The sequence below is a fragment of the Egretta garzetta genome, unplaced genomic scaffold (assembly GCF_000687185.1).
Source record: "Egretta garzetta isolate BGI_Z169 unplaced genomic scaffold, ASM68718v1 scaffold170, whole genome shotgun sequence".
Classification (NCBI taxonomy): Eukaryota; Metazoa; Chordata; class Aves; order Pelecaniformes; family Ardeidae; genus Egretta; species Egretta garzetta.
In genome coordinates, this window is record NW_009258380.1 from 1,270,200 (window position 1) to 1,289,187 (window position 18,988).

An 18,988-nucleotide genomic window follows, 5' to 3' on the forward strand; every position below is an offset into this window, starting at 1 on the left:
CTGCTGGTTACCACAGGCAGCCTGCACGGCATGGAAAATTTCAGTTGTTACATCACATTCGCCCAGAGAATTGCAGCAGTGATGATTTTGCAGTGGTTGGAATAAAGCTGAGTGAAAGGTGATACGGAGGTATTCTACTTCAGAAACAGCAGACGTGGAGTGGACCCAGAGCTGGCTTTCCTTTTACCTGGGCTCCACTTGTGGGCCATTGGAGTTGACAAACCTTCAAATTTGTGTAGCTGATATCCTGACAGCTTCTGTGCCTCGCCTAGCGCCCTTCTCAGCCTTATATAAAATCTTGGGGGGGAGGGGAGGAGGATGATGAGACGAGCTCTGATAAGCTACAAGATAGTTTACAGGTAAAGAGTTTGAATTAACAAATATAAGTTAATAACGCCTTATTGTGGTGCTTATTAGTCTGACAATCGATATACAATATGATATACAAGAATATATGTGAATGTGTGATAACTAGTGTTAATTAATTAATGCATTGACTATCAATTGGCTAGTTAATTATACTGTTACTGCTCCTTAGATTTCTTTCCTTAAAAAAAAAAAAAACCACAAGAATTTCTCAGTCAAAACTATATATAATCTCTTTTTCTGCCAAATTCAAGAAATCCAAGTATATCAAATATATTTACTGAATTCACTCTTCTTGTAATGCCATTTAACAACTGTTCCTGAAATGGCTTTACAGGCTGCTTAAGGACCATGCAAGGATGAATAATACTCTAAGTTCTCCCGTGCTTGAATACAAAGGATATATTCTCCAATGTGCACAACTCTCTGCAGTACCTCTTTGCTGTCATACCTAAAGAAAAAGACCGATAGCAGCATTGATTAGGGCTATCAAGTTAATTGTCTATCAGAAAGCATATGTAGAGTAGTTTATTTTCTGATTTGGATCTGTTTTCTTTGCTCTCTGAACTTGCTGGCTAAATGCTAAAGTCAGTTTTATTGTTCAGGTGGTTCAAGGTCTGCCCGTGGCTCCCGGGTTCACTTGTCAGCAGCACAGCCCAAAATCAGGAGCCTTGCCTTGCTGTTGAAGAGGAAAAGGCAGTAATTGTAACTGGCTTATTTGTTGCAGCTGCAGAAACTGAAACGATCTCTCTCCTTCAAGACCAAAAGCTTGAGGAGTAAAAGTGCGGACAATTTCTTCCAGAGGACTAATAGCGATGTGAAACTGCAAGTAGACTTGATGCCTGAGGTGAGCACAAGCACTGGGCAGCTCCCCAGCTCAGAGAGCCAGGCATCCTCCCCCACCAGAGCCCAGCAGCTGCCAGAAAACAACAAGGCTCACATCTTCCAGGAGCACATCTTCAAAAAACCCACCTTCTGCGATGTCTGCAACCACATGATTGTTGGTAAGAAATGACTTTATAAATATGGGGGGGTGTCTACACTAGAACATGCAGGATGACCTTATGTGAGCCCAGAGGTCTACTTCAGAATATTTATGCAAACAGGATCTGGACTTATGTCACGTCTGCCACAGGCTAATACAAGTTCTATATTTGTTGACAGATCTCTTGCTTTGTAGACACATACTGATATCACAAATCACAGGTGAGGGTCTCAGCTAGTCAAATCCCCCTCTCGTTCGGGTTGTACTGAACACCAAGCACAAACTGTCGTATGCTACACTAGAAACAGCAGAAATCCATCTTGCAAATTTGTGTCCGCTATCCTTACTCTTTTCCACAGCAGTGATTCTAATTCTGTTGCTCCTCATCTCTCCTAAGTAACAATTGGGCAAGAAGTAGCATCTGCTGGGTGGTAGGCTCTGAGCAGCTTGTGTGTGTGTGTTAGCTGTCTCGGACCTGTGTTTTGGGAGATGTCATGGTTTAACACCAGCTGGCAACTGAGCACTACACAGACACTTGCTTACTTCCCACTGCCCCCTCCCCTCCGGTGGGATGGGGGAAAGAATTGGAAGAGTAAAAGTGAGAACACTTGTGGGTTGAGATAAGAACAGTTTAATAATTGAAATAAAATATAATAATAATAATAACAAATTGTAATGAAAACCAATTGCTCGCCACCTGCTGACCAATGCCCAGCAAGTCCCCAAGCAGTGGCCCCCCAGCCAGCTTTCCCCTGGTTTATATACTGAGCATGACATCATCTGGTATGGAATAGCCCTTTGGCCAGTTTGGGTCAACTGTCCTGGCTGTGCCCCCTCCCAGCGTCTTGTGCATCTCCAGCCTTCTGAGTTGGTAGAGCATGAAAGTCCCCAAGTTAGTATAAGCACTACTTAGCGACAACTAAAACATCAGTATGTTATCATTATTCTCATCCTAAATCCAAAACACAGCACTATGCCAGCTACTAGGAAGAAAATTAACTCCATCCCAGCCAAAACCAGGACAGGAGACCAGGTCAACAGAACAAATAGCTGAATTCCCACTGCAGACTTTCTTGGGATTCTTCTATCTGATCCCTGCTAGTCACAAAACCTCACACAAACTTAATACCTTTGAAAGATCACCCTGTCTTCTCTCTGAAACTGTCCGTGGGTATGTAAGTCACTGCCAGGGACTGACTGGCAGACAGACATCAAGGACAGGGCTAATCGTTCATTATTCTCCTCAGTGTGCGGAGAACAACTCCATACTGAGCCCTGCTTGTAAGGTAATTTACAGTGCAGTGTGGAAGGCCTAAAAAGCCAGCCTTCACCCTGCGGATTACCTATGGGGCTGTGCAAGGAGAAGTCAGGAAAGAAGTGGTGGCAGGTGGCTGGAGGTGTAGCACATGCATGGTCACCACTGTGGGAAGCTGCAGGAGCTGCTACTCAGAAGTCTGGTCCTAGAAATTCACCTCGTTGCAGCTAGCTTGTTATGCACATGATTTGGTCTTTTTGCAATTTATCATCTAGTTGTCCCAGCACAGTAAGTCAGGAATAAATTCAGTGGCAATGTACCAGTGTGAAAGTGAGTGACACAGTTTCCAGGTTTTTAGGCAGGACAAGGAGTGAAACACTAGTTTAGCTTCATGTAGAAGTAACGCAGGTCTCTGACAGCAAACTGTTGTCTGTGGTTTGTCTAGCTTACTGTAAGAAACTCGTGTCCCTCGGCATGGAAGTCACTGCCTTTCAGATAGCAGTATGTGGAGTCCTTGAAAGATGCTGATAGGGTTGCTCAAAGTTTTTCAGAAAATGATACCTCCTTTTCCATGTGAGGGTGTTCAGTGTCCACCACTTGTGCGGGGAACTCATGTTCTTTGGAAAAGGCAGCTGTCTGCAGGAAACAGAAAAAGGCAGCTTTCCTTTACAAAAGGCAGCTGTCTGCAGAACATTAAATCTGTTGAAAGACAATCCTGCTTCCATAAATTAAAGAATTAAGCACATGAAGCCTGGTTTCAACCGCTCTGCACTACCACTCTACTGAATCCAGGGAAACAGAGGAGTTCTGATCCCAGATTTTTGGTGTTATTTTCCAGTCTTTTAAGGTTTGTTCTACTTTAAGTGGAAGAACAAGTTGAAGGGAGAATGAGTAAAGCATCAGGGAAGTTCATAGTTCAGAGACTGAAAGGAAGTCTGGAAGATAGGCAGTTAGTTGAAATAACTTTATGTATGGAAGCAGGCCCAGAACTTGTCTCCTTCTGTACTGTGGACAGATGTTCTATCAAAGCTTAGTTTCACAAATATATACTGCAAATAGAAGTCCTTCGCATTTCTGGCAGCTTCTCATGAAGTTGTACGGATATTAGTATCATCACAAATCTGCACGACTCAGCAATACTGTTTGAAAACACTGCTGCTCAAGAGGAATTATTACTGGCAGCAAACTTTGCAAGGAGTAACTCCAGTTCATAAACACTCGTGCCCTTCTCCTTTGCTGGGCAATCTGTGTCCTGTCTGGGATAGGAAAGTCTTGAAGCACAGCTATAAACTTCAAAACATCGGCTTTAACCCCACCTGAACTTTTCTGAACTTTTCCTTTTCTTTTCTATCTTCTGAGGGCTTCCCTTTTCTGTTCTGTATCTTAGCGATTTCATTAGAGAGAGCAGCCTTTCAGAATTGCTGAAGAAGCTAATGCGACCTATTTTGTCTGGCGGCGGGCTGAGTCAGGTGAATTGCCCTGACCTCCTCCAGCACATCTTTGCTTGGAGGTATGGCAGAAAAGATGTTAAGAGTTTTACCTTATAATGCCTTAGAGTCTAGATGCCCTGATTCTCATAGACAGGCGTCTACTCTGTTCCTGTAATCCTCTCTCTTTGATCCTTACTGCAGTCATGCCTGGTTTCGCTGTATTGTGTTTTAAGCAGCATGGGAGATCTGGATGTTACTGTTTGCAGTTTAATTAATCCATATAAGTTGTGCAGCTGTTGGTTATGGGGACAGTGAAGCAAAACAGGCAGCTTTTCAGGAAATCGTGTCAAGCCTGCTCCCAAAGGCAGACTGAAAAAAATTCACTTCTGTGCAGGGACTCTGAATTTACACTTGCAACGTGGAGCCTATTTGTTCTCTCTATTTACATTTTTCACAGGCAGTGACATTTGAGAGTAATGAGTCTATGGCTTTAAATTCCTTATTGATGAGAATAAAGGCAAAGACAGATGCATGTTTTGAAGACTGGGGGAAAGAGCCCAGGAAAATCCCAGCTTGACTTTACATGGTTTCAATTTTGCCACCAAGAATGATTCCAGGTTCACCTTAAATGGCTATCTGATCTATGAACTAAGCAGCTCTGTTTGGTACGGGGCAGCATGATGAACTGTGCGTAGCATGAGAGTGCAGTACACGCTTCAATCTCACTTGTGTGGCAGAATCTGGCTGCAGCTCCAGAGCGAGCAGGACACTCAAAGCAGTGCCAGCAGGCTCCCTGTGCTGCTCTTTTCACAGCAAAATTAAAGCAAAGGAACGCGAAACATTATCTTCCTACAAAAAATACGTGCATCATCTCTCCTTGATTGTTAGGCACCATGAGCCAAATGTTGCCTTTGGGATGTGGCACGTGTGCCTGTTTGTTCATTTGACAGAAGTACAGTCATAAGATGAAGGCCAAATACATGTAGTTGGTTTCAGCATTCAGAGGAAGATGGTTACTAGGATCAGTATAAAGCAAACTTACTCATTCAGATGCTTTTCATGCATCCCAGAGTGCAATGCAACATCTTCAAAAGAAACTCTGTTTATTGGTTTGATTTCAAAAAAGAAACCCCAGTATTAATAGTGTGCATGACACCTCACATTAAAGACGGGAGTCGAAGGATTCCTACTAACTGTATTAGATTTGGGCTAAAGTTCCACCTCAGTAAACAGAAGGAAAAATTGGTATAGAAGCAGTAGTTTTCTGCCAAATGAAATAAGGGAGAAAATTTCAGATTCAGGGGAGCTCTGTGGAATGCATGGAGGATCCGTTTTACATTAACGAGGCCTTCTTGTAGCATCAAATACTCCAATACGGTCGTCAGTTCTAACACTGAAGTCAACAGTAATAATTCACATAATTTCAGAGCAAATCAGTCGTATGTTGGAGTAGACCCTGTACTCCTTTCTGCTGCTCACTGTGGATGTGAATTCCAAGCATTGATTAGTGTAGGACTGTGGATTTGGCTCCATGGTGGGTAAAGTATTTTCCTGAATATATCCACCCATGAATATCCTCTCACAATATGACTGTTAGTAACCTGTTCATTTGCTGTTCTTACTAGTAGTATATATTACTGCTGTAACATCTGACCCTGGCAAGGGAAAATTTTGAAAATCAAAGTATCTTGTGGAATGTACCACTAGATCATTTTTTAGAAGACACTGGTTTGTTTATTTTACATCACTGTGAAAAGAAAATCAGATCAGAACACTTCTGAGTTTGCTTCATCTAATCTAACATTTTCTGTGTTTAGCAAGAATGTGGTAAGCTTTGGCAATGTCCAACAAGGGAAGGCAAAACTGCCCAGCCCCAGCAAAGACAGAAACTATTAAATTAGTGTTGTATCAGATTAGAGTCTTAGACTATGCTGATCAGAAGCAAGTTCTTGCTCTTCTTCAGTCTCTGGTGTGTCATCAGTCATCTCTGTGATACTTTACTCTTGAAGAAAACATGATGTCAGTACTCGACTCTTGAAAAACATTGTGTATTTAAAAAAAACCCTCCATCTGTAGACTTCTCAACATTTTACTCATTTGCAGTTCATTTCCTGTGCTGACTCACATGGAAAAAATGTTATTTTCCACACATTCCTAGCATATTACATGCAATTAATGTATTCCCATCTAAGTCAAATATAAGTAGGGAGCAAAAATGCAAGCCACTTTGCTTTTACTTCAAAGTCAATCCTTTAAAGTTGTGTTTTAAAGAAATAGCGGTTCGTTTATAACAACATAGTTGTACGAGTCTTTGTGTTTCCAAAGCGTATTTAGCAGTTTCCTTCCATGCTTAACCTTAACTCTGACACAGAATTTTGACCAGCCACATGGTTTATTGACATACCTGTTGGGATGTCTTTGCCAGGAAAGACATGCTAGAGGGCCACTAACTTTCAGAAAGACCAAACAAAATTGCGTTCTGCAATGATTATAGTCAAAACCAGGTCCTGCTGGATCATGCCATTGCTGGCTTAGGTACCTGAGATATATACATCTATAGCTGGTCTCAGGGCAATCAAGTTTGGATGCAGATTTTCCAGACCTTTGCAGCTCTGGAGGTAAATAACTCAGTATTTGCCTTTTCAAGGAAGTCACCAGGGTCCAGTCAGAGAAACCTGTAGAAAATAAACAAGCAAGCAAAAAGATAAAACTAATAATAACCCCTTAGCACAGTTTACTTCCAGTCTAGTAATCAACAGTGCTTAAGCAGTGAAATTGTGCTATCCTTTCAGTATTGACTCACTCCTACCGCTGTCTGTTCTGGCATAGCCAGGCATTCTGGAGTTTCAAACAACCAACAAAGTGCCATTAATTATTCTGTCTGGCCAGACCTTTTAAAAGTGGCCTGTATTTCTTTATTTCACTGTGCTGCTGTGGCTGCTAGAAATTTCAACCACTTTTATCCCCGAAGCTGTAAAGTTACATCCTCCATAATGTTCATCTCAAAGTTGATATATTGGCCCAGCTTTTCTGATGCAGGAATGAAGGGAAGAGAGAGAGATCTGGACTGGAGCTATGGTCCCCCATTTTTGTTAGCCGCTACACCTGAACCTCTCCTCTTAAACTACCAATAACTACGACTAATAAGTAATGGAAAAACTCCATCGTTTGAGGAAGTGTTTATATAACTGTAATTTATGTGGATGTTTATTAAATATAGAAAAATTTCACAGGAACTGTGACACAGTGCTTTCTGCTTCCAGTCTGATCAGCTCCCTCATAAAGAATATTCATGACTTTTTTTAAGCTTGCTGCCTGACTCCATTAAGTAGGCATTCTGGTTCGAGCCAAGCCTGCCTTTATTCAGCATTATCCAGGTAGACAAGGATGTGATAAACAGTTGCAGATTGATCACCCCTGCTTGGCAGCTAGACAAAGTAGAAGTACTCCTGGGAAACATGACTGTAACTGAAGCTGTGTTTCCAAGGCTATGGTAGTCCGGAGGACTCCTCCAGAGCTCTTAAAAAAAAAAAAACACCAGCATTTTTTATTTACTGAGGCTTTTCTTGTAGGATAAAGGATAAAATAATGTTATTTTTTCAGTGTTCTCCCTCCCAGCCCAGATGACCTTGGGGTAAGAGATTCGTGTTGCCACTGCATCAGCATGGGATTTGTTCCCTGTAGAGAAGGGTAAAGAGCTGTAAGTGAGGAGGAGATGCCCCTGGAGCAGCTTGTGGAGGCGGCTTCGTGTCCACTTCTCCCATCGGCATGTACAGTCGCCGCTGAGCCTTCCCAGATCTATTTTCCAGATGATAGACTATTACAGTGTAAAATAGTGTGTGTGTGTGTGAATGTTGTTTATCATTAATGCAAGAGGGCAAAAAGTTTCCCTATGGAAAGATGTTTTCAAACGCAGCTGAATCCAGCCTCCTCTGGTTTTGATTGTGAGGAAAAGGGGCAGTTGTGTAACTTTGTCAGTGACTGGTACCAGGTGCCATCCCATATGTTATTAAATGGCCTAAAGACCCTGTCTTTCCCTCCTCCTTCCCTCCAGTAAATCCACTCCTGGATTTAGGGGATTTAGGTGCTTGCTCCAATCAATGTTGAATGGCTCTGGGCACCTAAATCTGGTAGCAATTTTGAGAACCAGTGTGAGTGTGAATTCCTTCAGTCCTCTCTGACCTGCTGTGCTAAGGTTTAGGGCAAACAAATACATTGTATTTTTTAACATACATCTGCAAAAAAAAAAAAATATGCAAAATAATAATTTAAAAATTTAAAAATAAAAAAATAATTTAAAAGCTTGAAATTGAACCTGGCTTCTCCTATGATTTCTTTCTTGACTTAATAACTCTCCATAAGCATAGACTTTTGAGCCTCACTTTTGAGAGCAGCCCTGTAAGAAAAGCTAAACAAAAGCTTTCTGGAAATATGAAGTTAAGTACTACATGAATCAAACTGTACAGTATGCAGTCAACTGTCAGTTATAGACTAGTCAGGTATAGGTAATGTCATCTGGACTCTGCAAAATTTCCAGAAAGTGGACAGTTTGTCTATTAAAATACATAAAGTAGGGATGAACAGATGGAAAGAGGTAGAAACACAGATGGAAAGAGGTAGAAACACATATGGCATACACAGTGCAGGTGTGCTCCATCAGTATGTCTCCCATTTTTAATAAGCACATGGCAAAAAGTATCCAATTCATACAACCCTACATTTGTAAAGCAGCTACAGCATGCCACGTGTTATCCCTGCATTAAATTAATATTTTTTCTTTGGTAAGAAAGAGTTAAATATACTTTAAAGCAAATATTGAAAAGCAACTATTTAGTCTGTTTATCCACTGGGAGGGCTTCCTCCTCTGAGATGAGGCAAGAATGTTATCAGTAAATTGGATAATCAGGAACTGCTTAGCTGAGAAAAGAGGGTGGAAATATATTTTAAATTCTAATTTGTCCTTGAACAGCATCAAGCATGTTTCACATTTGTTACTAGATAATATTCAAGCTCCCTGTAATTTTGGGGAAGTTGCTATTAATATTAAACTGCAGTTAATCCTCAGTGAAAAGAGACTTTAAAGATGTTGACCAACATTTGCTGCTTAATTAGATGGAAAACAATAAAAATTTCCAGTGCATCTACAATGAGTATTTTAACGTGATGTGAGCCAAGATGATTTTTGACCATAAATTATGCTGAAAAACACCCAAACACCCTACTCAGTAGCGGCCATTCCTCCCAAGATCAGGCCTAGTGAAGAACATAACTTAAGGTTTGTTAAACACCTAGGGATGAAGCAGAATACAAGATTTCTTTTTTTTATGTCCTGCTATGTACTTTTCCTGAGCTCGTGTGGGACTTTGGGTGTTTTCAGACAAGCAAATTAAATGCATCTTCTTTGAAGCTGACCTTCTAGTAAAAGCATTACTTTTCTACTTAGACTCTTTGTCTACCAGAGTATCACTGTTATGTGGATAATTACATTGCCACATAGCTGAAAAAAGAGTAATCTAGAAGGGAAATTATTAGGAGCTTCACCTTAGTATGAGTTGCAGAAGCCATAAAATGAGGCAATTAGTAGAAATGCTTTTGCAAGAAATAGAGCATTGCCATCGTGTAGAGTAAAATGCCTACCCACAGTTGCTTGTTGCTGTTCTTAATACAGAAAGACGTCTCAGAGAGCAATGGTCTTGCGGCTCACATGGAACATTGCATGCTCTTTCTGCTTTGGTAGTATGAATGCAAGTAAACCCAGCTTCAGCAATTATCTTCTCTAAGCTGCCTAATTTTTAGTTTGCCAGTTATACACAACCTATAACTTTTTCCTCTTTGACATAAGTTTGTCTTACGTACTGAAGGATGCTGCACTCACATGGATCCCCTCCCTGACTTCCAATTCTGAAGACACACTCTGCAGTTGAAAATTATGATTACATTGTAATTTCCTTTATAACACGCAGACAGTGATCTTGAAAATCTTGAAATATTTTGTTTTGAGCACTAGATTATTTCCTGCTTAATAGAAGGGTTGGAGGTAAGAAAGAAAGGGGAAAAGAAAAAAAAAAGGTGGCTATGTCTTTCCCCCACTCCCTGCAACAATTCCACTTTCCCAGCCAAGAGAGGAAATGGCATATGGCTGGTGTAATCCCTGAGCGACTGTGATCTGCGATGTTGTAGTCAACATGATCCTGATTGACTTCCTCTGCAGTCACGGAAGAAAAGCTATAGATTTAATACACAGGAAGATCCACCCAAATGAGGATTGGGTGTATTGATGAGGGAACTTGTATTTGCAGTGCTAATATTGCCTGTTTTTCTAGCTGCACCTCTCAGAAGTGCAGCAATCTTTCATATCTCAAGATCTGTGGCACATGAAACTCTCCAGACAAACTTTGTGCTGCCCGAAGTCTTTTTTTTTTGTGAAGCATGGGGATGAATTTTTAGCATTGCTGTTGCTTACAAAGCTCCATCATCAATGGGCTTGAAATGAGAGGCTGCTATGAGTGCAGCCTCATTTTGTCCCACCACTTTACCTCCCTCTGTAAGCCTAGGCACAGCATATTGGCATCATCAGGGGTTCATCTGCACATCTGTTTACAGCTGCAAGGGTGAGATGTTGTCTATCTGGTAGTGTTTATTACAGCTAGCAAATATGGAGAGGTTACACCAAGGTACTTGGTCTGTTTTTCTAGATACAGTTCCACAGCTCAGCCTGGAAGTCCGTTTTCCATTAATAACCTCTGGATGGATGTCATGGTTTAAACCCAGCCAGGAAGTAAGCACCACACAGCCGCTTGCTCACTCCTCCCCAGCAGGATGGGGGAGAAAATCAGAAGGGTAAAAGTGAGAAAACATATGGGTTGAGATTAAAATAGTTTAATAATTGAAATATAGTTATAATAATAATAAATGTAATGAAAAGGAAAATAACAGAGAGAGAGAAAAATAAAACCCAAGAAAGACAAGTGATGCAAATGAAAACAATTTCTCACAACCAATCAACCAATGCCCAGCCAGTCCCTGAGAAGTGGCCCCCTAGCCAACCTTCTCCCTAGTTGTTTTGCTGAGTATGACATCATATGGTGTGGAATATCCCTTTAGTCATTTGGGGTCAGCTGTGCCCTGTCCCAGCCCACTCACTGGTGGGGTGAGAAGCAGAAAAGGCCTTGACTGCATGTAAGCCCTGCTCAGCAGTAACAAAAACATCCCTGTACTATCACCACTTTTTTCAGCACAAATCCAAACCATAGCTCCCTATTAGATACTATGAAGAAAATTAACTCTGTCCCAGCCAAAACCAGCACAATGGGACAACCACGAAGTATGATGGATCTCAAATGTCACCAGAAGGGAGGACACAGGGTGGTTTCTCTTGGAGAGCAGCAGATGAGCAATAGCCTCTGATGAGCAGTTGTTTTCTGTAACAAGCTGTTGACACACTCTGGCAGACTGAACTGCTTAGTGATGTTCTCCAAGGGCAACAAACTCTTTGTTAGCTGAAACCGGGACTTTTGTGAAGAGTAACAGAAAATTCATCACTTAAGATGTTGATTGGATTTGGGTGCATCTCTCACAGATGATCTTTTGTATGTGCATAAGAACAGTGCATGATCAGCCTCTTAACCAGTGGGTCGGTCTCCTGTCTCTCTATTAATTGGAGGATTTGTGATGCATCACTTTTGTTTAGTCAAAGTGTTATCAAAATTTCCAAGCAGCTACAACTGGTTGCAGCTTGCAAGTAGCAGGGTCCTATGTGAGAGTTCAGGAGTTCAATTTCAGACATTCATCCATGCACATGATTATCTGCTGCCTATTCATGTTCACAGTTTCAGCTACTTTTTTTGCCTAGGACAGCTCCTAAATCTGAATATGTATATTGACTCAGTTCTCTGTTAGTGAGATCCAGCTACATGCCAGTGCCTTCTGACACATGGATCTGCTTTTTATTTTCCTTCCCTCCCCTCCAAATCATGCCTTCAATGACTTCCCACCAACAGCTCCTCTTGCACTGGAAATCATTTTGCTAAAAGCGAGGTTACCTGATGGATTTTGCTAGACTTTTGTTCTAGGTTATGACATTGTACAGGCCAGACAGGTGTAGCTACCAATCCTATGGGTTTCCTTATCTCTAATAGTGGTAACACAATTATGATCCACGTTAATGAAGGCTTTTGGACAACAAACCACATAGTCATGCAAACCACATGATGCAAAGATGAAAAAAGCTATGGCTTGAGTTAGCTTGGCTTGTTCCTACTTGAATCCAGGGTAAATTCAGATAATGCAAATACTTTCTAACCAGGCACAGTTTATGAGTGATGCATCGAATTAGTCCTGTTGATAGACAAAATCGTACCAAGCAGATTTTTGGTATTTTTAGTTTAATGATTTAATTATTTAGAAAATTTATTTAGAAATAAAGTAAAATTTCAGCTGAGTATCCATATTTTTTCACTCCCCAGATTGACCCCACAGGCAAGTAGTACTCTTTTTTGCATTGCTGAGCTGCCAAAACTTCTGTACATTCATTTGACAGAAGGTTTTCTTGTTTGACAGAAGGTTTTCTTATTCATTTAAACAATAATCGATGCCTCGTGGAGGTGTACTTGTAGGGGTGCTTTAAGCCAGCACTGCTATCTGTCAAGTACTAAATTCTCTCAGGTTGTAACAGCGAAGGCTGAGATTGCCTCTTTGAGCAGATGACAGTAGTAAATGGAAGGGTTTTTTTCTGCCCAACTTGCATGATTTCACTGAAACCAGTTCACTATGTCTGGAAAAAAGAAATTTAAAACAACTTCCACTTGGGTTGAAAAGCTTCATTTGAATTTTTTTCCACATTTACTATTTCATTTTTTGTTTTCAAAACCGCTGTGGAAAAGAAACTGAACTACTTTGCTATAGAATGTGATTGTACGGTTCTGTCAAGAAGCAACACATCATGACTAACTGTAAAAATAACTTCCCCGAAAACTGATCCCACCAAACCGGTATAACCAGGTAACCCCTGGTATCAGTACAGGCTGGGGAAGAAAGGATCGAGAGCAGCCCTGCTGAGAGAGACTTGGGGGTACTGGTGGATGAAAAGCTGGACATGAGCCAGCAATGTGCGCTGGCAGCCCAGAAGGCCAACCGTACTCTGGGCTGCATCAGGAGAAGCGTGGCCAGCAGGTTCAGGGAGGTGATTCTGCCCCTTTACTCTGCTCTGGTGAGACCTCACCTGGAGCACTGCGTCCAGCTCCAGAGCCCTCAGCACAAGAAGGACATGGAACTGTTGGAGCGGGTCCAGAGGAGGGCTACTAAAACGATCCAAGGGCTGGAGCACCTCTCCTATGAGGACAGGCTGAGGGAGTTGGGCTTGTTCAGCCTGGAGAAGAAAAGGCTGTGGGGAGACCTGATTGCGGCCTTTCAGTACTTAAAGGGGTCCTGTAGGAAAGATGGGGAAAATCTTTTTAGTAGGGCCAGGTGTGACAGGACAAGGGGTATTGGTTTTAAACTGAAGCAGGGTAGGTTTAGACTGGATATAAGGAAGAAATTCTTTACAATGATGGTGGTGAAACACTGGAACAGGTTGCCCAGAGAGGTGGTGGAGGCCCCATCCCTGGAAACATTTAAGGCCAGGTTGGACGGGGCTCTGAGCAACCTGATCTGGTTAGCGGTGTCCCTGCTCACTGCAGGGGGGTTGGACTAGATGACCTCTAGGGGTCCCTTCCAGCCCAAAACATTCTATGATTCTATGATTCTATGAACTGCCCAGTTACTTACAGTGGTGCCCTGAATCATCTCTAGTCTGAGCAAACCATGCTGTCACTTACACCTGTAGCTTCTGATGAAGCCCTCCTCAGCTACATGTGATCCAAGGGAAAAAATGGCTTTGGAGCAGAAGCCTGTGTGTGACCAGATCCTGACCATGCACTAGATTTTAGGTGGAGACGTGTAGTTTTCTTCTGTTGCTCCACTTTCCAGCTCTATCGCTCACTAGCTAACTTGAAATAGGCAAAAGAGTGAGGGAGAGGAATCATGGCCGTGGTAAGTCACACATCAGCTCTTCACACGCGAGGCCCATCGCTGCAGGTAATGGCCAGTCAGTCTGTGCTAACAACGACCAGGAACAATGCCGAGAGGTTGTGCTGATGAGGGAGCATTTTTGCTACAAGAGGAAAAAGCCAGAAACCTCAGTAAATTTGAAACAGCGGAAGGCCAGAGCACAACTGGGTATTTACATATCAGGTTGGTTTTTTTTTAACTAAACCTTTCATAGTCCTAATTGATTGTCCTAATCTTCTGGCACATAGCAGCCTTTCATTTCAAGCCCATTGCTGATGGAGCTCAGTAAGCAACAGGCAATGTTAAAAATCCATTAGCAGACCAGAGAGGATATAAAAATCCCTTTGCTGAGGGCAGACTGTTCTTTTAAAAAAATTTCCCACATTTTCAACGAGGCCAGAGTCCTGCTCTTCCTTTTGCAGCATAGTTTTTGTTCAGATATTGCTTTTCTGTTTTCCAACTCCTCTGTAATGGTACAAGGGCCTTGAAATGGTACAAGTGGCTCTACAAAATTCAACTGCTTTTTCAAAGCATCTCAAAACACACACAAAAAAGGCTGTAATTGGATGGCTTTTCATTTCATCACGTGTAAGAACACAGGTACAAATAACCTGAGCTTGCCAACATGGAGACGTTGTTTGAAATCTGACTTTCATCATCTTCATCTCAAGGAGAGTTACTGAACACACTATGTTTACTAATATTATTAAGACCAGGATCAGCCATTGATCTCTGCTTGTCCTCCTTTGGGACACCACACGGGGTGCAGTTGCTCCATGCTCCCTGGTCATGTTCAGCTCTGGTACCATCACCATCTGTGGAGCAGTTTAGTATCACCTCCCATAGGCAAGTCTATGCCTATCTTCTTTGAGATATTTTCCTCCTCAGCAAAGCAACCCAGTGCAAAGATCCATGAGCACAGGCTCAGCAGTTTAGAAAATTGTCTAGAAAATTGTCTAGAGAAGTACATATTGAGATATCAGTGTCATTTTATTTAGAACAAAGAACATTAGATACGATTTATCGTGTTTGGTTTTTAGAGGACTGGGACTTTTTCTTTCGACAATAGTTAGCTGTTAGTGGTGTTCCAGCAGCTTAATTAACATTTAGATGATCAAAAACCTGAGATGATATTTTAAGAAATATGGAGGTGGATATTTCCTTTCAGGGACAGACTTTTATAGCAAAGCTGCTGAATATGTGAAAAGTGCGTTGCAAAAAAAAAAAAAAAACCTCTTGTGGCCAAATTTTTCAGCACAGGGCAGTGAGTTTCATCCTCTTCTGATCACCAGACATCAAGAATGAGAATCACTTTTGCACCAAAAGACAGGAAAAGCCTATTTGCGTTTTAAGTAAGTCTCACTGTTCCTGAACCACAGAACAAAAGGTCTGGCAGCATTGGAAGTTCTTTGTCAAGGAGTTACAAAGTTGATTTGCAAGAGGAGTAAAGGTATTTCCTCTTGCTGATATGTATGATTTAAAACCATGAAGTTAGAAAGGACTTTATTTGAGTAGGGATATTTTTCTTCTCTGTAACAGCCTTGAAGAAAAACCTGCCTATTACTGCCTCGTTTTTTTTCTCAGCATGTTGTTTCTAAAGAAAACTATGTCACTAGGAAGTCAGTTCTAATTTTATGCACTGTTTTGTAGCCTGCCTACACGCAAGGCAACTTTTCTTGCTGTTTAAACATTGGATATTGTTATGGGGAAATTGGGCGGGGTAGACACTCAAACAGACCCACACATCTCAGTGACATATAATCCAAAATTTATTAATTTGTCAGGACAGGTACCATGGTTGGATATCAACTCCTATTTACAGAACATAAATATACGAGTCCCAGCTTCTTCCCACTGGTTTAGACTGACACAAGGTGGACTCAGGGGAATGGGACACTCCAACCAGTAAAGGTGTCAGGTCCAGACCTGACAGCTTGGTCCCAAATGAAGGGATTCCTCCTCTAGCACCTACATGTTGTTGGACATCCCTGTACAGTGTACCCCCATCCCAAGGAGCTGCTGATTTAACCTACCCACAACTCTGCACATTTTGAACTGGAAGTTTTAACTGTAAAAAAAAAAACAAACCAACCCCCCCCCTTACTAAAGAGTAAAACATTTGAAGTCAATCCCATGCTGCCGTTATTCATGAAAAATTGCTTAAATAAGATTTTTCCCTAGTTTTCTCTGTGTTTTGAACTTCATCCTACACATCCATTATTCATACATAAAGTGCCTTTGCCACAGTGTTCAAATGAGTGTAGATTATCTAGTCAGGTCAAAAGAGAAAGGTATCCGTAAAGTGCAATTTCATCTCCTTAAAAAAGGAAAACTGATCCTTTTGAATCATCAAAGTGACAATGCCAAAAGCTGCCATAATACATTCATCTGTGGGCCAGTTAGGAACCATACACAGCAGACCACAAAATTATTATATCCTCTTTTTATTACACTTTTGAACAATCTATTCAGTCCTGTATTTAGCGGTGGAAATTGCAACGGGAGGATTACTAATAGTACTGGTAATCTTATGTGAGGTGAATATTTGCGTATCTGCGCCTCTCCATGATGTCAACTGGGGCAGGCGATGGGGTCCCAGCATCGGTTAAGAAAAAGAAGCAGGAGGGTGCCAGGTATTAGGGCAGAGAACAGGGGCAATTCCCAAGGTGGCAGGAGGCACCCAAGGAGGCTGAAGGCCAAGGAAGGACAATCAAAGGGATGCCCAGCTCATCCTTACAAACCTAATGATTTGGGGGAATTAGGCTTAAGATTTTTAACTTTAAAGTTGTGGATGTCCTGCTTAGAAAATGCCATTCTCTGATCTACCCACAGCTATTGACTGAGGCAGAGCAGGGGAAGGAGGGGGGTGCCTGCTTGTCCAGCAGCAGCCAGCCACGGGGGCAGGAAGTTGCCATAGCGGAATTTTTAAAAATAGTCTCCCTTTCAGCATCAGAGCTTCTACGCAAAAACAATTAATTAAAAATGAAGAAGGGCCCAGGAGAGGAGGTTGTGCAAAAGCTTAGAGATGCCTGCAGGGGCACCGGTGCCATTTCAGGGACTTTTCTTTCTCCTTCTAAGGTGACATCCTAACCCCCTCACTGCTACAGTACTGGCCCAGCTTGCTTAAAATTCTCCATTTCCCATAAATTCTGGCATGGAGACAGCTTTCTGGTGACAATTGCAAATGCGCTTTGGGAGAAAGGGGCAAGGCACTCATTATTTTTATCAGCCTCCCACAGCAGAAGTTGAAGTTCTATGGAAAATATGTAATTTTAAATGTATTTATTTATGAAAGTTTTAAATCAAAACAATTTCTGACTGTCACATTCCTCTCAGCTGGAGCGATAAAAAATAATGGCTGGGCCATATCTGGATTAGCTGGAGGTGACAGTCTCTCTGTGTCTCTTTCTCTTCTTTCTCTCCCTTATAGACCTGAATCTTTTTATCCTCTCCTTTTTTTTCCCCCCCACTTTAGCATAAATGCCTAATATAGTTATCTTTATACTGTCAGCATAACGTCATGTTGTTACCAACATTAGCAGTTTTCTTTCAAATTTCTCCAGGCTGTAGGGCTCATTCTCCATCTCTAGCTATTAATCTTATGTTGAGTCTTGAAACAACAGGCAAAAAGCATCAGTCGACAGTGCTGCTGCCATAGCTGTGTTGGCCAAGAGGATGATAAAGGTTCCCTTCGCATGTGCATGACAAACATAATTCTCATTTGCATTCCTTAGGATAAATGTCACTTTCCTGAAATGCAGAGTAATTACTAAATTACTTTTATAGGAGAGGGAGACATAAAGACTTGGAATCAAATTCTGACCTGTCTCCTCTGTCTGTCTCTGCCTCCAAATCTTTCCATTCACCTACATTGAGGTGTTCTGTTTCCATTTAGGCTTCCTCCAAAAAAGGCTGAGATTTACAGAAGTGATGCAGTGTGTCCTTTTGGTAGTATCTAAGGTCAGATTATCAGAAGAGTTTAAGATTCAATTTTCCATGACTGTTCTGGAAAACCTACACACCGGTTTAGATACTCACATGGGAGCTGACCCAGTAGTAGAGTATTTCTAGCAAGGCGTTATTAAACATGACCTGCTTCTCAAAACAGTGCGTCCTTCTAGTGCCGGGTGTCTGGATGCATTAGCCGGTACCTGAAGAAAATTACTGTGGCAGAACCTCATTTGTAAGTTAGTTTAAGAGCTACTCAGGTATCTGACATGAAATTTCCTCATTTGCTTCCAGTGAAACACAGTTTCTTTTGTCAATTTTGGCTTTTTCATTTGCAAAAGGAATACCAGCCTTTACAGACTGAGAGATAATTAATAGATACATTAATACATAGGACACAGAGGACATAAGAGCTAATGTATGTGTGAGTGGGTTTTTCCTATATGAATTTCATAACTACATTGACAGTTATGTTTATGGGCACTAAGAGTCAGCTAAACATGTCCAGTGCTTTCCATTCTAAACCCCCAGTTTTAGCAGCTTGCAATTTTTACAACTTAAATGCCAGCATCTGGCCAAAAAGTGCCATATTAGAGACACCTCTGGCAGCTTTACCCATTAGTCCCTCAAATGGGAGCCATCCCATCCAAGGTTTTGGGAAACGTGCTAATATTGCAAGGCATAAAGAGACTAAGGCAGTGAGCCCACAGGAAAGCCAATGAGGCTATTAATCACCTTGTATTTGGAATTAGGCTAATATGGCACTCAAGAGATAATATTTAAGGACACACGCTAATGAAAGTAAAAGAGAAGTATGGAATAGGGCTGCCCATTCATTGATCTCTGTCCACCCTGTTCAGTGAATGAAGTAGTGTGCCTTAATAAAAATAGCGACAATCACATCCCTAGATTGTGAACAAAAAGTGACTGAGCAGAAGCTTTGTTCTGGCATGCTCA

General features: G+C 41.6%; 1 protein-coding gene across 2 annotated transcripts in view; it reads left to right on the plus strand.

The window, feature by feature from the left end:
* STAC (SH3 and cysteine rich domain) overlaps window positions 1-18,988 on the plus strand; it is a 73,872-nt gene that overhangs the window by 22,456 nt on the left and 32,428 nt on the right. For both annotated transcript variants that reach the window (XM_009640950.1, XM_009640959.1), the window contains exon 2: window positions 1,094-1,370. In XM_009640950.1, coding sequence (XP_009639245.1) covers window positions 1,094-1,370 — 277 coding nt within the window. The remainder of the gene's footprint in view (window positions 1-1,093; window positions 1,371-18,988) is intronic.